The sequence below is a fragment of the Clytia hemisphaerica genome, unplaced genomic scaffold (genome assembly GCF_902728285.1).
Source record: "Clytia hemisphaerica strain Z4C2 unplaced genomic scaffold, Clytia hemisphaerica genome assembly, whole genome shotgun sequence".
Lineage (NCBI taxonomy): Eukaryota > Metazoa > Cnidaria > Hydrozoa > Leptothecata > Clytiidae > Clytia > Clytia hemisphaerica.
This window is the reverse complement of record NW_027103595.1, coordinates 3,002,107-3,023,322: the sequence shown is the minus strand read 5'-3', so window position 1 is coordinate 3,023,322 and position 21,216 is coordinate 3,002,107. Positions and strand designations below refer to the sequence as shown.

At 36.1% G+C, this 21,216-nt stretch overlaps 1 protein-coding gene across 2 annotated transcripts in view; it reads left to right on the top strand.

Moving 5' to 3' along the window:
* The window catches only part of LOC136801739 (uncharacterized), a 49,918-nt gene that overhangs the window by 18,825 nt on the left and 9,877 nt on the right, over positions 1-21,216 (top strand). The window contains exons 3-6 of one of the 2 annotated variants that reach the window (XM_067058398.1): positions 240-261; positions 1,000-1,027; positions 1,197-1,218; positions 1,575-3,232. In XM_067058398.1, coding sequence (XP_066914499.1) covers positions 240-261; positions 1,000-1,027; positions 1,197-1,218; positions 1,575-1,708 — 206 coding nt within the window. In that variant the 3' untranslated portion in view covers positions 1,709-3,232. Of the gene's footprint in view, positions 1-239; positions 262-999; positions 1,028-1,196; positions 1,219-1,574; positions 3,233-21,216 lie in introns of those variants that run through there. The other variant, XM_067058397.1, reaches the window with a different exon arrangement.

Here is a 21,216-nt window from a genome sequence, read left to right as displayed (position 1 = left end):
TTGACTTTTAGCTCACATTAAAAAATCATTTCTTCTTGGACAATAAAATGAAAGATCCGCATAGTAGTATAGTATAGACATTTTTTTATTTGCTATTTCATTTTGTCTTCACTTGCTAAAAATCTTCCGAAATATTATTTTTTTCAAATCACTATGTAACCTTTCAAACTGGAAAGTGAAAGAAAACTGATAAAGTTCAAGATTTTGCGAATTTGATCATTTTCGTTGTTCTCTTTTAGATTTGAGCTTGACCACTGTGAAGTAAGTGTGTACGGTTGAAGTAACGTTTTTTTATAAAAATAGTGTTCTTTCATTTCATCTTAATCGTAACTTTTTTGGGAAAATTATCCTACAATAATTCTACGGTATTCTTAGTTTAGTTGGGATCCAAAGTCAACCCTGACAAACAACATGTAATATATGCCTGAAGTATAAAATTTAATTTTTGTGAAAATTTGAGCCTTACTTGGGATAATTGGCATTTACAGTTAAAAATGCTCTGAAAATGGCATTCTTAGGTCGAGATTTAAAACTCCACAATGATGGATGATGATATTCTTAGCATATTCTTATTTTTCGGCCAACTTCATCATGTGTATTTGATGGAGTACATTCTTACAAAAAATCGTGTACAAAGCATAAGTACCTGGAGGGCGGCTACTTAGGCAAAATGGGTGCCGGGTATATGCAAACCATAAGGGTCCCTTTTTCGCACCCACGAAAGCCCCTCAAAGGTGTAAGAACAGCATTAAAAATAAAATTGAGTCTCTGTAGGGGTTCCAAAATTTGAAAACTTCGGCTGAAATTTCGAGGAAATAGTCACTCTAAGTGTGCTAAAACGTCAAAAAGGAAAAGAATTTCGAAATTCGGTGTCTCTAAAGGTCGATTTTCAAACTTTGGCCCGGACCTACCCGTCATCACGCCCTGTTTAGTTACCTTTACGATTTCTCGATATCGAAAACAACTTAGATTTTAAAAGTCCTTCCTTATTTATTTTAGTCCGAATAAAAATGCTGCAGATATCACTGTAAGTTTATAGATGTTTTCATGAACTAATAGACTCATTCATCTCTCTTCGACATGCCTTCGCAATCCCCTCTTGATGAATCAACATTGAATATCTCAATATCTCAAATCAATAATTGAAAGTTTTTTAATTCCAAGGATATTAAAAATTTGTTTTTCTTTTTGTTCAGGATTACGAAGTTGCTGCACCAGGTAAATTTTCGTTAATTTACGTTATCCTTTCTGTTGCTTTCCAATCCTCAAGGTTAAAAGCAAATTTGAAATGTTTAAACGACGTCTCTTTGATTTTGATCATTGCTTCGTACAACCCTACCTTATAGTAACCCGGTGCCCGGTGAGAATCTTTCAGCTAGAGGGTCAAAAAGCAAGATATTTGACAAAAAAATGACGTTTCCATTGGAGAAGAAAGTTCAATGACTTTTGCAACAATGATTAAATTTCAGGGTATTTTTTCCTTGAGGGCGATTTTCGCGATTTTTCAATCAGTGGTGAATATTACCAAAGTGTTTTCAATCAAGAATTCTTTTATTGCTTGTTGTTTTCATTAGGCTTCCAAACCAATAGAATCGATACAAGAACTCAAGCACCTTCAAATTACGAAGAATTACAAACTTTTTCAGATGATAGTGCAACATACATGCCGTTACAAAAGACGCAAGAAAAGTCGCATTATGAAGTGTGAGAAATCACACATGCTAAAGAGAAGATGATTGATCCCTTGTCAATATTCTCAATTCACTGAGATTCTTACCAACCAGATGCCACTGCACACTGGTTACCCCGGAAAGGGGCACTCGCTTAAGAAAAGACCGTACTTTCGGCCGTAAATTAGGCCTTTCAAATCGGACCCTTACAGTGCAGTGAAAATTTAGCAAAATTTAATTCGATTTAGGTAACTATGGACGAAAAGTTAACCCTTTCAGTGCATTTTATTGAAAACCTTTGACTATTTTATAAGCAATCTCGTACCCAGAGCTACTTGGACCACTACTTTTTGATTTTAATGATGGAAATGGTCTTTCGTGAGCGTGAAAAGCGAGCTAACAGATGTTGATATTTTTCAAAATTTTACACCCGTAGGGCACTTTATCTCATCTTTGCCCATTTCGACCCTTACAGTTCACTTAGGGAAGATTGGTATAGGGACAATTACGAGCTGCACGTAACGGTAGGTCATTTTGTTAATTTGAGTGCCCCCTGCTGGGTTGGTTAATAGCAATCGGGATATGCAGATTAAAATAGAATCTTGATAGAAAAAGACACCCCTGTGTCACAGACCCGGTAGACCCCCTACCCCGATGGAAAAATAGGCCAAAAAATCCTCCCCGGTGGAAAAAATATCCTATAATTTCAACCCCACTGCGAAATTGCTCTATGATTTTGAAAACTGAATGTAAAAAATTGCACTCCAAAACCATCCCCTGGTAAAAATTCTTGTAAAGTTCTTGAAAAGATCTTATCAAGAAGCTTTGCTTATTTTTTTTCAGTTTCTTACTACGAACGTGCCAAGATCTTTCAAGATCTTTAACGATCTGACAAGACTCTTTTGTAAGTCTTGAATCAGATTCTTGTCCCTTACAGTGATTCAAGATCTTGACAGGATCTTAAGTAAAAGTAAGTCTGCAACCGCAGTCGGAGGCGACCCGAAAAATCCTCTTTCGATAGCTATCTACCCGAAGGTAGGGGAGGAATTGCTCCACTTACCCTTGACCCTTCTCTTAATTGCTGAGCATCAATCAGAGAGGCATCAAGTACCATTTTAGGAATCTTTGGTATGACCCGGCTGGGGGTTGAACCCACAACCTTGCGCACCGTAGACGGATGCTCTACCACTGCACTACGGTCGCTGACGGAATTTCACTACTATCCCCAAATACTTATTGAATAAGGGTCAAAAGCACCTTTGCTCGAGTGACAGCATTCAGCTGATGACCTCGTGAATACTTCCCATTAATCAACTATTTCATTAATACAGTCAATGATAACAAACACACAAAAGAGAAACCACTAACCGTATTTCGAAGCTGAGCAAAAACTGCTTCGTAAATACTATCCTAAGAGATTGCTCTCCTTGAGTCTAAAGACTCCTTCTTATGAAAAATAATCATAACCAGAAATTTACGTGTTTTTAAGATTCTTAACACCCAAACTTGATAAGAACCACTAAGAATCTTAAAGCTTCTTTGCATATAATAGTTAGTTAAGATTTGGGAAATCTCTTTATAAAAACTTTATAAGTTACGTAAAGAATCTTCTTTCGTAAGATTCTGCTTTAAGAACTTATTAAGAAATAATAATTATCTTACTATCAATATGCGGGAAGAATAATGACAATTCTCAACAATTTCTTTACAAGATCTTTAAAGATCTTTTTGTTGGAAGAAATTTTCAAGATTGCCTAAGAATCGTTGTAAGATCTTACAAAGATTTTATAAGATTCTTACTTGTTAAAGATCTTCAAAGATCTTCAACGATCTTTTCAGATCTTATCAAGAATTTTTACCAGGGTCCCCACTGGAATTTTCGAGCTGGAAACAATAGATTTTCTATCCCCATTGGCATTTTGATAGAAATTTTCAACCCCACTGAGGGAAAAGGTTCTACCGGGGCACTGAGATAGGGGTCTTTTGAACTTAAATTTTCTTATGACCAATGGTGTCATTTTGTTTTTATTTTTCTAAAGAAGAATGTATTTTATAAAAAAAAATGTTATAGCATTTGTTACGGTAGTGGTATAGTGGTTATCATTCTTGAGTGTCACTATGATTCGCTTGGCAAGTAAAAATATCTTCACCCGGGGTCAACCCAAGCTTAGTCAAAGTCAATAAAGATCTCCAATTTAGCACAGTCAATTTTTTTTCACAATCATTTTCTAACCTTTCACGGGAAGTGTCAAAAATAATTTCTTGAAACCACGAGCTTGAAATTTTAACTGAAGCCAACTAAAGCTACCTGTTTCAGCCGAAGAATATCTTTATTTATAAACTGTTATTTCTTTCTAAATTGGGAAGATAATATTAAATTTATTTTATTACCGCCAATCTTGATATTTCTAAATCATTTAATTTTTTTGTACATAAAACCATTGATAAGTTTTTCGTATTTTTGTATATTTTCGTAAACGCCAGACAATACGTTTTTAAGAAACATATTCCATAAACGTTCAAAATAACCTAATTTTCAAAGCAAAGAAATCATCAAATCACATGCATGTGAAATTGATTTCCTCACTTCTTGTGGTCCTACACATAATCACACGGGTGTCAAAAGATTACATGCCATGTTTTTTCACTTGTAGAATTTAGTATACAATTTGTCTCAATAAACACACCATTTCACTTTATATAATCATTTTCCGCTTTTTTTGGGACACATTGTATCATCTCTAAAACCACAAACAGAATGATTTCTTTTTCTTCAAAGAGACATTTTTAACATCACAAAAATATTCCACCTCAATTCAGCAGGAGATTGTCTTTTCAAATCCGTGTGATTTTGGGAGGATCACAAATTGTGAAAATCACTTTTTACATGCATGTGGTCGCATGTGATTCCATAGTTTTTTTCCTGTTAATGATGGCTGGTATTGCTTCCACTCGTTCTGATCTTTTTTTCATCACCTTCTACCAATGTCCAACCTCTTTTTGCTTTTATTCATCTGAGGTAAGTCATTTTTATTTGATTTCATTTTTCTTGACATTAAAGAACCAAGCTACACTTCAATCAATCTAACCATTATTTTCCTTTCTGTTTTAGAGCTGGTTCCTGTTCCTGACTTAATTTTTCTTAGTTTTTTTAGAAATAATCTTGTGAGTGGTCGTGCAAAGAATGAAAGACAAACAAAAACTTTACTAATTCTGGTACATCAATTCACTTTTCTCGCATGCACTTGTTCTTATTTATTTTATGCGCAATCACACTATTATATTTTTCTTGCATGATTTTTGTATTATTTTTATCCGGACTTCTATTTTTTATTGTTTATTTTATTATTTATACTTTTAAAAATTTATGCCAGATAATTTTAAAACTTGTACTCTTCTCATATAATTTTAAGCCCTAAGTGTAACAATGTAGAGAGATTAGATGCAATAAGAATTTACTACACATACATTGAACGTTATCCATAAGGTCTTACATTTTTCATTTTCAGCGGAAGAGACGGTGAAGTTAGAGGATCTGGAGGTTTATCAGGAGGAGCAGTTGCAGGGATAATCATCGGTGTCCTCATTCTGGTGGTACTCGTAACTCTGGTTGTCTTATATCGTCTTGGAAATATCGGTGGAGGTAGTGGTAGGTTGTACTCTCTTCTTTATTGTTTGGTAGCTAAAAAAACCAGAAACGACTCTTCGTTCATGTTTAAAAGGATTTCAAATTAAGAATCCTGTGCTTCATTCCAGGTCATGTCTTCGGACTTCGGTGTTCCGTATTGAATAGTGCTCCCAGTGAAAGCCAAATTTCCCAAACTACCTCCCCAGTGTCAAGTCGAAGTCTCACTGCTTGAAGCATGCAATTTTCATCCCGCCGATACACCTTTGCCTTCAAAGTGCTTCCCTCATTCATTTCAGTTGCAGCGACTTCAGAAAAATCTCCCAATGAGCAAACAGCAATGAAAAATGAAAACCAAAAAGTGTGAGACTTCACATACGTTAGAAATTTTGTGATTTGTTTCAATTGGAATGTGATGGATTGCTAACGTTAAAATTTCACGAAATTATGGGTTTCTATTGCATGAATATGATAAATAAAATTGACAATTGATTCGTGATATTCTTTAGCTTGTCCTGGACATGGGAAGTCATACATAGTGAACTCATCGAAAGTTACATTGATTTAAAATTCAGAACGTCATTGCGGAATGAACATTCATTTTTAAATGCATCAAAAACAGAAAGGAGATTGTTAAAATCTCCACTGTAATGGACTCGCTCCCAACCAGAGACTCCCAGTCTCGGATTTTATAAATACATAATAGTGTTGTGTTTTATGTTGAGTTATTGTAATATAGTAAATTTTAGATTTTATCTAGACCTTCTTTAAAGATTTTTTTAAATTAGCTTGTCGAGGGAAAGTGAGAGCATATATGGTGAGAGTGTATTAAACAAGATATTCTTTTCGGACTAAAAGACCTATTTTGAGAACTTCGATTTTCAAAGATCACACTCGTCCACAAATTTAGCCCTAAAAAAAGAATGTTTTCTGATACGCCGGTAGTGTATTTGTGGCTGCCTACCCTAAAGCTATTATTAAGATTGGTTCAATTTTTCGAACTTCAGAGTATAGCGTTTCGGAGCAAATTTCCACATACGCCTTAAACATAACGAATGTAACGCTTAATCTAGAAGTGACTACAATATTATTTCGAAATTTGAATTTTTTTACACTTAGCTCAAATGCATGTCATTTTTTATTTCCTAAGTCCCTTAATGTTAAAATAGATTTATCTTTATTCTCGAAAATTAGCGTTTTTCTATTGCCATTCCGCTCTTTGAAGACTTTTTAAAATTTTACGTCGTTTTGTTTTAACTTTACCTTACAATAGATTAAGATATAAATTGTAAAAGTGTAAATTGCCGATTTCCCCTCCAGCAATGCTAAATGCTTTGAAAAAAATGCCTAATTTTCTGAGGTATGTATCACGCTAGATTTAGGCTGGGTTTGGATCCTAACTTACTCTCGTGTGCCTAATAAACGTACAGGCTAAAATAAACGTAGTACAACATTAGTGCAGTATGAATCGGGCGATATTGGGTCAAAATAAATAAACGTACAGGAGGGAATAAACGTACAGGCGGGAAAATTCTTCAGAATAAATAAACGTACAGTTCCTAATAAGGTGCGTAAAGGTGGGAAATTTGACACGAAAAAAAATAAACGTACATGTACGTTTACCAGGCACTCAAGAGTGAGAATAACCTAAGAACTTTTTAGGATAATTTTCCCTAAAATGTTAAGACTTTCCATGATGAAATGGAAACACCATTCTTATAAAAAAATTGGAAAGAACATATGTCACGCGTCAAAGCATTGTTTACATAGAGATTGATTAGTTTGAATTCAAAGTATCAGCAAAATCAACAAAACTTCAAGCATTCAAGCAATTCTCAGGTTACATCTTTTTGTTGACTTTATGCCTTCAAATTTAGTTTAAAACTTTTAAAGATATCTCTTAAGTGAAGGATACGGAAAGTTAAACATAAGCTGTACTAATTTCCATAAAGTGGGTCCCAATAGCAAATTTACTTTCTTAACCTCTGTATTTATACAGCGGAGTTTTTACAACTCGGACTTGCTATCAATTATTTCTTAGAAGAATGAATTACTTAACGTTATTTTGGTTATCCTTACAACTTTCAGGTAAGCTAATTATACTTTTAAATTGAGCATCTCCTCTCAATCAGATGGAAAGTTTTGTGAACAGCCCTTATATATGTAGCTCGTTGTTCAGAGGGAAAAAGTGCAATGTAAGGGTGTACAATTTGAGAAAACACCAAATTTTGAGGTAAAATTTGAGAAATTTCAAAACATTTTGCTTTCGATTTTAGAGACCTGATTTTTGGCCGAACCCCCGGGAATTGGGCGAAATAAACTCAACGAACTTTTACTTTTTGAAGAAAGAACTAACTTTGTAGATGATAAGATACCTAACTCGAGATATTGAGCTTCAAAAAGCGCAAAAACTGGACAAAACAGCTGTTTCTTGCTGAAAAACACTGTTTTTAAAGGTTAATATCTCGAGTTAGGTACATAAATCACCTATACTTGCAATATATCTCTAATCTTAATTCTTTAAGAGCTTTCCAAAAATATACAACAGGTCTCCGTTTTCTTCAGCTAAAATTTTCAATAAATTTAGATCCCATGATTTTGGCCTGAGACCGTCATATTTGTCCGAAAATCACACCAAAGTGTCCGTAAATGAATTGGAACCTAAGTAATTTTGATTCCCCTACCCTTTAGTTTTCCAAAAGTGCTTTGACCAGAACAATCGAGCGATTTTACAAAATGCGCTCTACTAGTACTTTAATCGCAGAAAATCAATGTTCTCACTCAACGATCTTACCATAAGAAAAATTCGAACAACTTAGGGTGACTTAGCCGGACTTAGCCTTATAATTGGTCCCAAGGGAAACAAAATAGCTTCGAATAACTGAAGAATTCGAACAACTGATGTTCGAATAAACGAGAGTGTTTTGCCTGAGTTAGGTAAGCGGATCCAAATGGGTAAATCGTCGAATGTAATTATTGGAGGATCTAGGTTTACCCTTCTCGTAAGTAAAGTAGACTTCAACGGATTGTTTGGAAGGATCAGGGTTGAAGGATATATTCCATTGATGAGCCCACTCATTTATCTTCTGCAAGTCAATGTTCAGTTTTTGAGAACAGCGAATCTGATCACGAATCAAGGAAAATAAAGAAAAGTCATCAGCAAATATTTTGATCAAGGAAATTATATCTTTGGATTATACAAGGAAAAAGAGGGTTCCGAGAATGGAACCCTGAGGGACACCTGCTGAAATCGGGGGGGGGGGGATTGGTTCAAAATTTTTGAGGATATCTTGTGTACTCCCCATAGATACTGGGGAAGTAAATGATCCATAAAAGTTAGTATTTCGAACTATCAACCAGTTTTTGTTTATTTATTTATTTATTTATTTATTAAAGAATTACAGTCCAGGCACACGAGGGCCTCTAAACCGATCTTGTACAAAAAATCTTTTTTAGGTACAGTTTGTCACGAGGACTTCCCCGCACCCTCCAATTAAAGTCTTCATTCGACTTGGCTTTATTCATCTCGTCTGCTCTTCTTTTCCATTCTTTGATTTGCTCTCTCTCAATTTTCGTTAAATCGTCGGTGATGCTCAATTTTACGTACTTCTCGTGCTGTCTTAGTTCAGTCAACTTCTTCATGAAGCGGTACTTTATATGGCTGTCTTTGAAGGCGACTTTGATTGGACGCACACCATTTGATTGTTTTCCAACTCGAGAGATGAAGGTTGGTTGAGTTTTTACGTGGACGTCGTTCAAAAGTTCGTTTACGAAATCGATATCTTCTTCATTTTCTTTTTCACGCACCCCGTGGATGATGATGTTTGCGTCTATTGACAGCTTTCTTTGGTCTTCGATTTGTTCTTCGACTTTCTCCCTTCTGAGTAACTGCTTCATGTTGTTTAGGTTCAACGAACCATTTACTTTCGCAGCGTCGGCAAAACTTTTTGGTTCTTTAGCCACTTGGACTTTCGAAATCTTAGCATTCACTGTCTCTTCAATTTTAGTGGATAGCTTCTTTTCCAGGACGGAAAATTGGCTCTGGATTAGATCAATTACTTGATTTTTGTCTTTTAGGTATTCCTGACATTTTGCCTTTAAGTCCTTGACCACGGTGTTAAGTCTCTTTTCATTCTCACTTTTATGGTGTATTATGGTTTCACATGCATCAATTTTTTTATAGCTATGTGTACAGCATTCTATTCTTTCTGCTTGATGATGGATTTTTATGCTGAGGTCTTTTGCCGGAGAACAACAAGTTATGCATTGGTATTTTCTGTAACCTTTATTCAAAAACATATTCAGCTGGTATGGTATGTATGTATGTAATAGTTTATTTCAAGTTGACGAACAGGTAGCAACAAAGGCTAATAAAAGTCAACGCTACTTTACAATTTGTAAGGTGATTACAGTTGAGGCACAAGGGCCTCTAAACCGTTCTTGTACAAAAAATCTTTTTAAAATATAATTTTTCACGAGGGCTTCCTCGTACCCTCCATTTAAAATCGTCATTCGATCTGGCTTTATTCATCTCGTCTGCTCTCTTTTTCCACTCTTTGATTTGTTCCCTCTCCATTTTTGTCAAGTCGTCGGTGATACTTAATTTCACGTACTTCTCGTGTTGTTTCAATTCAGTCAACTTCTTCATGAATCTGTATTTGTTATGACTGTCTTTGAATACAACTTTGATTGGGCGCATAACCTTAGATTCTTTTCCAACACAGAGATGTAGGTTGGTTGAGTCTTTAAATTAACGTCATTCAGAAGCTCAGTAACGAAATCGATATCTTCTTTATTTTCATTTTCATTTACCCCATGGATAATGATATTTGCGTCTGTCGATAGTTTCCTTTGGTCCTCAATTTGTTCGTCGATTTTTTCCTCTCGTAGTAGCTGTTTCATGCTATTTACGCTTAATTGATCATTGTTTTTAGTCGCTTCAGCAAAACTTTTCTTACGTGGTTCTGTTGCGGTTTGAATTTTTGCAGTCTTGTTATTCAACGTCTCTTCTATCTTGGATGTTAGTTTTGTTTCTAGCGTGGAAAACTGGCTCTGTATTAGATTGGTAACTTGATTTTTATCCTTGATGTATTCCTGATATCTTGCCTGTAAATCTTTGATCATTGTGTTTAGACTTTTTTCACTCTCACTTTTGACTTTTATTATACTTTCGCACGATTCGATTTCTTTATAACTGTGCGTGCAGCTTTTAATTCTTTCCACTTGATTATGAACTTTTCTACCGAGTTCTTTTGCCGGAGAGCAACAAGTTATACACACGTATTTTCGGTAACCTTTATTTAAAAACATATTTAACTGGTATGGTGGTAGTCCAGTGCAGGCATAATGTAGCGTTCGTTGGCATTTATGACATTGAATTCTCATTTTTTCATCGTCTTTTATACAATTATGCTCGGTACATCGATTGTTGTCACTCGCATCTTCATCAGGGATCAGGATCTTGCTAGGTGATGTCGTTTTTGGTTGAAATTTGGCTATTTTTTCCATATTTTTAAAATTTTATTGAAAATTCTTCATTTTGAAAAATAAACGAAGATCACAACCTGGTGGTAGTCCAGTGCAGTTTATACTCGGTCCATCCACCTCGAATTTGAACGAAGTTTCAGAACAGTTGAGAGTCAAGAAAAAGTTGAATAAAAAAGTTTTCTGAGAAATTTAATCTCAGTATACCAGTTAAATGTTAATTACTTAAACTTGTTTTATTCTTCAGGGCGCTAAAGTCATAGGTTAAAAATTTGATTGGAGAAGAAAATTTGGCTCCTCGGAGAACCTTTATCCCGTGTTTGGACTAGTTTTTTTTAGCTCAAAAACAAGCCTCTAATTTTGTGTTTCAAGTCCTTCTTTTTCTAAAACGGGTGTAAATATTCTGAAAAACCTGCAAAACTTGTAATCGAAAGAGTCGATAATTTATAGCCAAAATGTTGAATTTTCAGACAGTGTTTCGATTGTTTGTCAAAATTCATTCAAACAAAATAAGTGCTTAAGGTATTTTTTTTACAATCAAGTTCGTAATTTTTGGGAAAAAAAGTATATAGAAATCTTATAGCCACAAACGATTAGGAGGCGCTCTAACTTAGAATTTTCACGCTAGACTAAAGATCCAAAATGTTCAAGAATAGGCCCCCAGAATAGTCTAATAAGCTTTAGAATATAGTATAAGAAAGCCGCGGTTGGAATAATAACATCTGAATTTCTGTCACTGGGCGAAATAAGAGAATTCCAATCCTGGAAATATCTTAAAAATATTCTTTTGGAAATCTGGAAATATGACTTTTCTATGTTTCCAAAGTTGTGGAAATACCATATTTAATTATTTTTATTACAGAGATTTACAAATTAGGCTCACAGTGGGCCTCTAACCGATATTATTTAAACTCTTCTTGTGTCGCATTTCAAGCCATGGGTTTTCCATGCATCGTTAAGCTTATCTTTGAATGACTTGATGGAATCTGCTTAAACAACATCACTTGGTAGCTTGTTCCAAATTGGTACCTGTAGTAAAAGGATTTGGTTTGTGGTCCGTCATTCGCGAAGTTTGGTGAGAGTTCGTGAGCGTATCTTCGGTTTGGGTGTGTTCGTCTAGTCAGTTTGTCCGGTAATGTTGCTTTATCATAAAAGTGGAGGTGTTTTTAGACCTGGACCATATCACAGAACTGTATTCAAAATTCCAGTGTTGGTAGATCAAGCATTTTAAGTCTTTCGCTATACGAAAGGTTGCGACAAGTTTGGACTAGTCTTGATGCGCATCTTTGCACTCTCTCAAGCAAATTGACGTGCTTTCGTAGTCTTGGTGACTGTGCATACTCGAGATGAGGTCTGAAAAAGGTTGAGTATAATGTACGGAGGATCTCTGCAGTTAAGCTGATGAAACCTCGCTTGATGACCCCGAGCATAAAGTTAGTCTTGTTGACTTGCTTGGCTATATGTTGTTCAAATGATAGTCCAGCATCAATCAGTATACCAAGGTTTTTTTCTTCGAATACATGCTCAAGCTGATTACCCGCAAGACGATAGGGGTGAGCATGTTTGATGTTTGTGAATTTACCAAGCGTAAGGACATGGCATTTGTCGGGGTGGAATTTCAAGAGCCAATCTTCAGACCATTTTTCGAGTTTTTCTATATCACTTTGGATGATGAGACAATCAGTGATAGAATTGACCTCCTTGAAAATCTTCGTGTCATCTGCGAAAAGTAGTAGAGATGAAATAACTTTGTCAGGCAGATCATTTATGTACAATACAAAAAGCAATGGTCCTAAAATACTCCCTTGTGGTATCCCACTCACGACTGTGTCAATTTTCGATTTTGACTGGATCACCTTGACTAATTGCTTTCTTCCACTTAGAAACGCTGTAATCCAATTCTTTATTGAACCGACTATTCCGTAACCTTTTAACTTTTTGCAGAGTCTGCGATGAGGCACAGCATCAAATGCCTTGGCAAAATCAAAATAGATGCAGTCTACAACTTTTCCATTAGATATAATTTCACAGCACTTATCGATATAGTTTAAAAGCTGGGTAACAGTGGAGCGTCTTCTGATGAAGCCGTACTGCTTATCCGAAAAGAGGTGCAGGTTTGTCAGGTGGTTTGTCATATGCTGTAAGATAGACTCCATCAGCTTGCAAATCACGGATGTTAAGCTTACTGGTTTGTAGTTTACTGCTAAGTTATGCTCTCCTTTGTTCTTATAAATGGGTGTGACGTGAGCAAGCTTCCCATCCTCAGGTAGGATCCCTTCAGCTAGTGTCTTCATCATTAATCTTGAAAGGGGCTCAGAAATTTCATCGACCAGTTCTTTTAGCATCCTTCGGTGTATTTCGTGAGGACCAAATGATTTGTTTGAATCCAGTTTCTTGAACCTCTTACTTACCATAACTTTGGTTATGAAGATGTCAGCAATATCATGCTCTGTTCTGCGTGGGAATTCGGGAAGATCTCCGTCGGGCTCGATGGTGAAGACACTGCAAAATTGTTTTTGCAGGATGTTTGCTTTCTCGTGATATCCTCGAAGACTTGTCCTTTGGTGACTTAAGAAGTGAAGAAATTTCTGTTGAAGCTTTTATCTTACTTCTTACATGTGACCAAAAAACCGTAGGTTTGGTTTTTGCTCTATTGCAGATGTTGCGCTCATAGTTCCTACAGGCTTGTGTCATCATCCGGTTGACTCTATTTCGTGCTGTAACGTAGACGAGACGGTTGCGTCTCCTTTCCACGGGGCACGGGCACGGGCCCATTCCCTATGCAATCGACGCTTTTCACTTACTTCTCTTCGCAGATCTTCTCCTATTGGTATTGATCCCTTGGATCGCCAACTTCGTCAATCGAGTTCCTTAAGTTCCTTAAGTCGATCGTAGAGGGATCATCTGATCCCCGACAGCTTGTTGGCTCGTCTACATGTTGCTGTAAAAACGAATCACGGATTGCATCTAGGAACTGCTTATCTTTGCTCCCTTCGATATGTGGTGTAGTCCAATTTTGTCAGTTTATTGTTGGGAAGTTGAAACCCCCAATGAAACATTTGTGTGAATATTTCTTCTCCGCCGAAATAGTTTTTATTAGCGAGTTGAGCTTAGCATTATTTTCTTCGGATGAATCTGTTTTCGTAGGACTGCGATAGAGACAAGCAAACACTAGTACATCCCTGTCGACGAGGCTGACTTCGATTATACACGCTTCTTCAAATACAACTGGAAAAGCCTTAACAATCGGATGTTTGATGGAGTTGTGCGCCAATAATATCATACCGCGTCCTTTTAATACTCGCTAAATTCGTATTCTAGTAATTCTTTTATCCCGCCTATCTTTGTTTTAACTTCACAGATTGCGAGATTATATGTGGTATACAGTATATGTGCATGAACTTGTAATTGGTTCATTTTACCAGGTGTTAATTGGTCTGAATTGGCATACAGGATTCGGATCTCCTTTTCAACTTTCTTTTCCCCTTTGGAATTGCTAGATGCTCGATTAAGTGGTATACATTTGGTCATTCTATTTATTCTTTTTTGTTCCTTTTTTTTCGTTTTTATCTTCGTTTTTGTTATCTTCTTTATTATGTTTTTCACCAGTTATGTTTACTGGCGTTGTTGAAGGCTGTTGGCCTTCACCTTCCTAATGCTGAATACGTTTTTTGATGAGCCACGGACCCTAAATATTCCATCTGCTTTGTCTTTTTTTTTTATTTTTTTATCTATAGTATATGTAACACGAACAAATAGTACAAAACTAAGGGTTCCTAGCCTCCTGCAAAAGGACCACCAGATCATACCGCCAGGAGGAAGGAACCTAAACTAAGCTAACAATAAATTAATAAATCAATTGATAAATGCATGGGAAAAAAAAAACTTACTACAGAGGATAAATACTAACAAAAAATAAAAAACAAAAACAAAAAGAGCTTGGAGAGCAGTTAGAGTAAAAGACTAAAATAACGGTCCCCCAAAACGGCTTGTATCACAGATAAATTTTATTGTTATACTTAATATATCGTGATTTTGGACAATGCTAAAATCGGGGTCGCCATAAAGAAAGTATTCTACACAATGTTTTTTGGGATTAAATGGAAACAAGGTTATGTCAAGTTGAAGAAGGCTGTCAAACATCACAAGTCTGTCATTAGAGTAATCAGAGCAATGCATCAAAAAATGCTGTGTTGTTTTCTACTGAATTTTGTCGACAGTTGCAGAAGGGGTCAACTGTGTCTGCAAAATTATGCCTGAACTTATGCTCACGAAGATGACTGAAACCAACCCTTAATCGGTTAAGGAGAACAACACCATCGTTGTCACTAGCTCTGAAAATTGAGTTAGCACTGGGTCTGAGAAATCGGAGAATTGCTTGCTTGAAAGACTTAATAGTGGGAAGATTTCGTATATGATCTCCGAGGTTATTCCATTCATTTATGTTTAAAAGGAAAGAAAGAGGCACGATAACGCTCGGTTCTACAGAAAGGTGCCTCGAGTGGTGGTTTTATCCTTCGCCCTGCATTGCGTTCTTCCTCTCCTCTCTGGGGAGGAAGAATATTCGTCGTAAGATAAGCAGGAGCAAAGCCATTGATTATTTTATTTTAAAAAAAAAATACGAGTCTTCTAATTAACCGTCTGTCTGCCAGGCTTTCAAAGCCTAGCTCAAGGTATATTTTTTCTCTGGATGTTCCTCTGAAGCATCCGGTTATTGCAAGACAAGCATCATATTGAACAGACTCGAGTTTTTCAGAAAATGTAGAATTACCAGGACGATCATATACGATATCTCCATAATCTAGGTGTGGTCTAACATAGGTTTTGTATATAGTGACAAGAGATTCCCTGGGTAGAAACTTACGAAGTCTGCGAATAAGACCAATACCTTGATTAGCTTTTTTTATTTTTTTTTTTCATCAAGGTGACGGTCAAAGGCCAGCTTTTGATCAAGTATGAGACCAAGATGTTTTTGATGATCCTGAACTGCAATGGCTGCATTATTGAAAATAATTTCTGGGGGGTCAGCTGGATTTAACCTCCGGGTAAAGTACACTTCAACTGCCTGTTTAGAAGGATCAGGGTTGAAGGACATTTTCCATTGATGAGCCCACTCACTTATCTTCTGCATGTCACTGTTCAGTTCTTGAGAACAGCGAATATGGTCTAGGATAAGCGAAAACAAGGATGAGTCATCAGCAAAAATTTGATCATGGAAATGATTCCTTCAGGGAGGTCATTAATGTAAATCAAAAAAAGAGAGGGGTCCGAGCAGAAGATTGACCATCAAGAACAACCCGCTGCCGTCTCCCGTGTAGAAAATTCTGGATTAATAAAAGAAGGGAGCCAGAAACACCATATGACTTAAGTTTGAAAATTAAACCATCGTGCCAAACTCTGTCAAAAGCTTTGGAAATATCAAGGAACACTCCACGAGTATCTAGGGGTGGATCAACATCAAAACCATTCAGGATGTTGTGTGTTATGGATAACAGCTGAGACACACAAGAGTCACCCTTGCGGAAACCAGACTGGGAATTTGTGAAAAGATTGTTGTTTTCGAAATAGGTGTAGACGGAGTCAAAGATGCATTTTTCAAAGATTTTTTCCAAAAATAGGCAGAAGAGACACTGGTCTATAATTTTTTACCACGCTCTTGTCCCCTTTGTTTTTGTACACAGGAACAACATTTGCTCTCTTCCAGTTTGATGGAAAAATGCAAAAATCTAAAGAATATTGATAGATCTTCATAAGAGGTTTAACCAAGGTTTCATCACAGATTTTAATCATCTGTATGGAGATGTCATCCCAACCATGCGCTTTGTTAGTCGTAAGTGCGCGAATGAGGGCTAAGATTTTGGCTTCATCAAGAGCGATATTGTTTATTCTAAGATTAGTTACATATTTTTGTTCCGGTAAAACACTATCAGTGTCTATGAGAGAGCACTGATTAGCAAAGAACTGATTAAATATATTTGTTTTTGTAGCGACGTCAGCAATAAGATTATTGCCGGAATCTCGAACAGGTGGAATCCTTGGTGGCTTCCTCCTATGAAGAAATTGATTTAGAATAGACCAGTATTTCTTTGAACCTAAGTTTGGGTCATTAAGGTTATTTGCTAAGCGGGAAAAATAAGAATCTTTAGCATACCTGACAGCCCTTCTACACCTTGATGTTCTTGAAGGTTTTTGAGGTCTTCTTTCCTCCTCCCATTTTTTACATACCGCTCATAAACTTTGTCTTTGTTCTTCGCGTTCAATTCTTTACCTTCGGCAACTAGCTCTTCATACTCCTTTCTTTGACTAGGAGTTAAGTCCTCACATATACTCATCCCTTTGTATGTTTCGTTACCCTTAAGTGCCCTTGGAAAGTTGCCAAATATACTTTCTTTCTCTTTTTCGCTATTTAGGATAACCAGAAATGGACGTTTCTTCCCATCAGCCTTCACTCCCAGTCTATACAGCTGTTTGATACCCACTTTAACCCAAAGGTTTTGAATGAGCGTCTTTACGTATTCCTCATCATGTTTCGGTGCATCTTCAGATGGCTCTGGTGTCCCATGGATAATTATATTTATTGATCTCCTGACTTTATCCTTGCGTTCTGCTTCCTCCTCTTTATGAACTTCCTTCACAGCAGTCTTGATGTTATCGTTGGAAGGAAGATCTTTCGTTCGGTAGTCACAGCTGCGGCATATGATTTGCATTCATATTTGTTGCTGGATAAGATTTCCGAACGAAAATGCCCCAACTTTCTTTCAAGCTTATTCTTTACGTATTCTACTGTATGGAATGCTGGATTGTTGGACAGCTGTTTCTTTAGCTCAGATATTTCTTCTTTCTGTGTCTACACAATTTCCAGAAGGTGCTGCTCGGTATTTTTTAGTTTCTTGATCGTCTTTTCTTTTTCTTTTATTGTTTCTTTGAGCTTCGCAAGCTCAGCAGCTGTTCGGATTGACGGTTGTGGTCCAGAGTGGGGATTGATGGCAAGTAAGTCCTGAGAAACCGTCACACAGTTCGGGCAGACGTAATTGCAGCCGTTTTTCGTCCTTCTGATGTCTTTACATACTGAAATCATATATGGAGGAAGTCTTGAACAGATGTAATGAACCAGTCGGTTGCATTTAGAGCACTGCAAACTTTCTTTATTCTGGTTATCAGCGCAAGCTGATGGTGTACAGAGTGGATTAGGAGTGGTCCTGTGACTCGTGGACGTCCTTTGTATGTATGGTGGTGGATTTTGATGGTTTAGGAGCGATTTTTCATGATTTTTCAGAAAAAATCATGATATTTCCAAATCTGAAAAAATCATATTTTCGAAATATTTCCAAATTTTGGAAATATGATATTTCCAACTTTTGGAAATATATCTTTCCAGGATTGGAAATCTCTTATTATTTCGCCCAGTATGTTGTTCTGTCTCTGTCGTGTTTGATTACTATTTGTAGATCAAGAAATTAGTGTAGCATTTTTAATGGTAAATTTTATTGGTTTATTGTTACTAATTATATCCGATATATCTCAATGCGTTTTAGACAGTAATACACTTGCATTATAATATAAAATCATTATAAAGGAAAGATCAACAATAAGAAATTTAAACAATTACAAAATGGCTGGGCTCCCGGGGCGTGGGGTACTGGGGCAAAACGGGTAACAGGAATGCGCCACTGATCAGGGTACCTTTTTCAAACTCCACGAGTCCCAGGTAGGGTCGCAAAATCACCAAAATAGAAAAATCATTCCCTCATAGGGTACCTGTTTTAGAAAATTTAGGGAAAAAGTAGAAAATTTTAGAAGATTTTGGAATTTCAGTCCCATTCAGGCTCACTTTTTTCACAAATTTTGGCAAAACAATTGAAAAAACGAGACCTACGTAGAGTCCATTTTTCGAACCTCAGCGGAGCACCCCCCTCGGTCGGCAAAGGTAGTACCCCCCCCCCTTAAGGCTGGATTGAAAGAACTAAAAAATTAATAAATGTCTTCACAACATTTAAGTGAAATGTTATTAGAAATCAATAGAGACCTTTAGCATCTAGGACGGTGACTTGAATGAGGACGTGAAGTAAATCTTAAAATCAAATGGCAAATTTTGTCCGATTTTACATAGATTTAATACCACATGAACAAATTTGAATTTAGTCAAGTTTTTGTAAAAAATGACGTTATAACTCTCTAGGGATTTATACCATTTAAAATTATTGTAATCTTCCTTTACCGTCTTCGTCCCAAAGGCGACGACAAAAAAGAATTATCAAGTCGTCTTGAGATTTGAAAACGTCAATTAATTACCCTATCAAAATTCACTATTCTCATGAGAAAATTGATATGAAAAGAATAGAACCTAGTTGACATCCTTATATCAATCCCCCTAAGGGCTTTCTTTTTGTTCAATCTTGCTGTACTTTTTCAAAGTCGCCGTCCTAGATGCTAAAGGTCCCTAATGAAGATCGAGAACAACGTGAAAAACGGTCAAGGTCGCTAGACTATTGGCTATTTTTAATAGGCCTTTTCATGAATTATTTTAAGTGCAACGACTGCCTTGTTTTGAAGCCATTGCCATGGTGATTAAATCCCTCAAATGTTACTTTTATGAATAGAGTAAACTACTTATTAACTCACCTAGGAGTCAATTACCATTGCAATATTTTGAAAACGAGGTAAGGGGTGTTCGTGACATAACTTATGAGAAGGTCTACTATGTTGTTTAATTTAAGTTAAATGATCTTTCTTTTTTTTAGAATGCCAAGTTGTTTCAAGAAATGGTGAAGAAACACAAATCTTCAAACTGAACACAACAGCAACGTTGAAATGGAATTTGACTGGCGTGTCAGATAACGTATTTTCAACTAATTATAAAATTTTTTATAACCATCAAACTCAACATATAATGATATCGACTAGAGAAGAAATGACATTAAATATTTCCCTGAAACCTCAAGACGAAAATAACCCTTTTGAAAGTCGCATATTAGGCTTTCTTGACTTGAACAACGGAAATGGATCTCTGTCTATTGAGTTACAAAATGTTGAGTATGAAGACAGCGGAAATTTCACTTTCGAGTTTACATCAACAATCAGAGATCCACTAACTGCAATTGGAGACAAGGTTGATATTGCTCTTGATGTCCAAGGTTCGTGATTTTATTTGGATATTTTGATTACTTGAAGATGGTTAATTTTTTCATGGACCTCTTTTTCGTGAATTGAGAATCTAAAATACTCGTGTAGATGAAATTTTGTAAATCGGCCGCTTTGTCACCCATTTTTTTCTAATATTCCTGTTAGTTTTGGCCGAATTTTTCACTTTAATTTCCGTGAACGTGGAAAAAACTCGCAAAAGTTATTCCACGCAAAATTTACTCAACTGGGCTTTTGCTTAGCCTTAAAAAAAGATTACATTAAGCGTTTCCCGATTGCTCCTTTTGAAGAAGAAAATATCGTTGATATTTTTTTTTCACGGTTAGTGAAAAACACAGGTCACAGGTCACAGGTCACAGGTCACAGGTTACAGGTCATACAAATTACAAACCGGAAAACTGGAACGCACTCGTAACATACAACTCATAACATATTATAATATGTAATGGAAATGTATTATTAAAATATTAAGTTATAAGTCATTTAGAAGACTTAAACGACAAATCATCAACCCCAAATATTGACAACAAATGACACTTAAATTATGTAAATAATGATGTTTTCTCAATGTATGGGGTTTCGTACACCAAAAGACGATATCGGCTTTCCGAATTCTCCCCGAATGATTACCCATGATGCATTGCGCAAAAAAAATAACGGACGATATTGACTTTCCGTGAATTTTTTTGCGCAATGCATCATGGGAAATCATTCGGGGAGAATTCGGAAAGCCGATATCGTCTATTAACAATAAAATATTCTTCATGCATAATAGGATGCTGACGCTGCAAGTGGATATAGATTGACAGGTTTTGAAAACAATAAATACTCCAAGAGAGCTGTTTTAGAGAGATGAAAATAGTGACGTCATTTTATCAAAAATACAAAGCTGGGGATAAAAATATTGAAACATTTGTAAAATATTATCCCATTGACGCTATTTTCATCAATTCTTGTTATCATACCCAAGGTGATACAGGTGATAAAATGAGATATGACATAGTGATTGTGAAATAGCTATTTTCCTGTTAGGTGGCTGTTTAAAGCAAAGGTGAGATCGATATTCTTTGTATATAACATATGTAACATGCGTATAACATTGAAAAGACAATATTTTTCATATTTGATATAGATGTAATATATAATACAAGTATATTACAGGTCTGTGTTATACACGGCATAAAACGCGAAATCACGTGGTAAGCACGTGGGTAGATTTTTAGCTTTAAAATAGTTCTAGATCAATAAAGTACCTTTGGAATTATATTTTTGACATTAACAGTTGTTTTTCAAGCA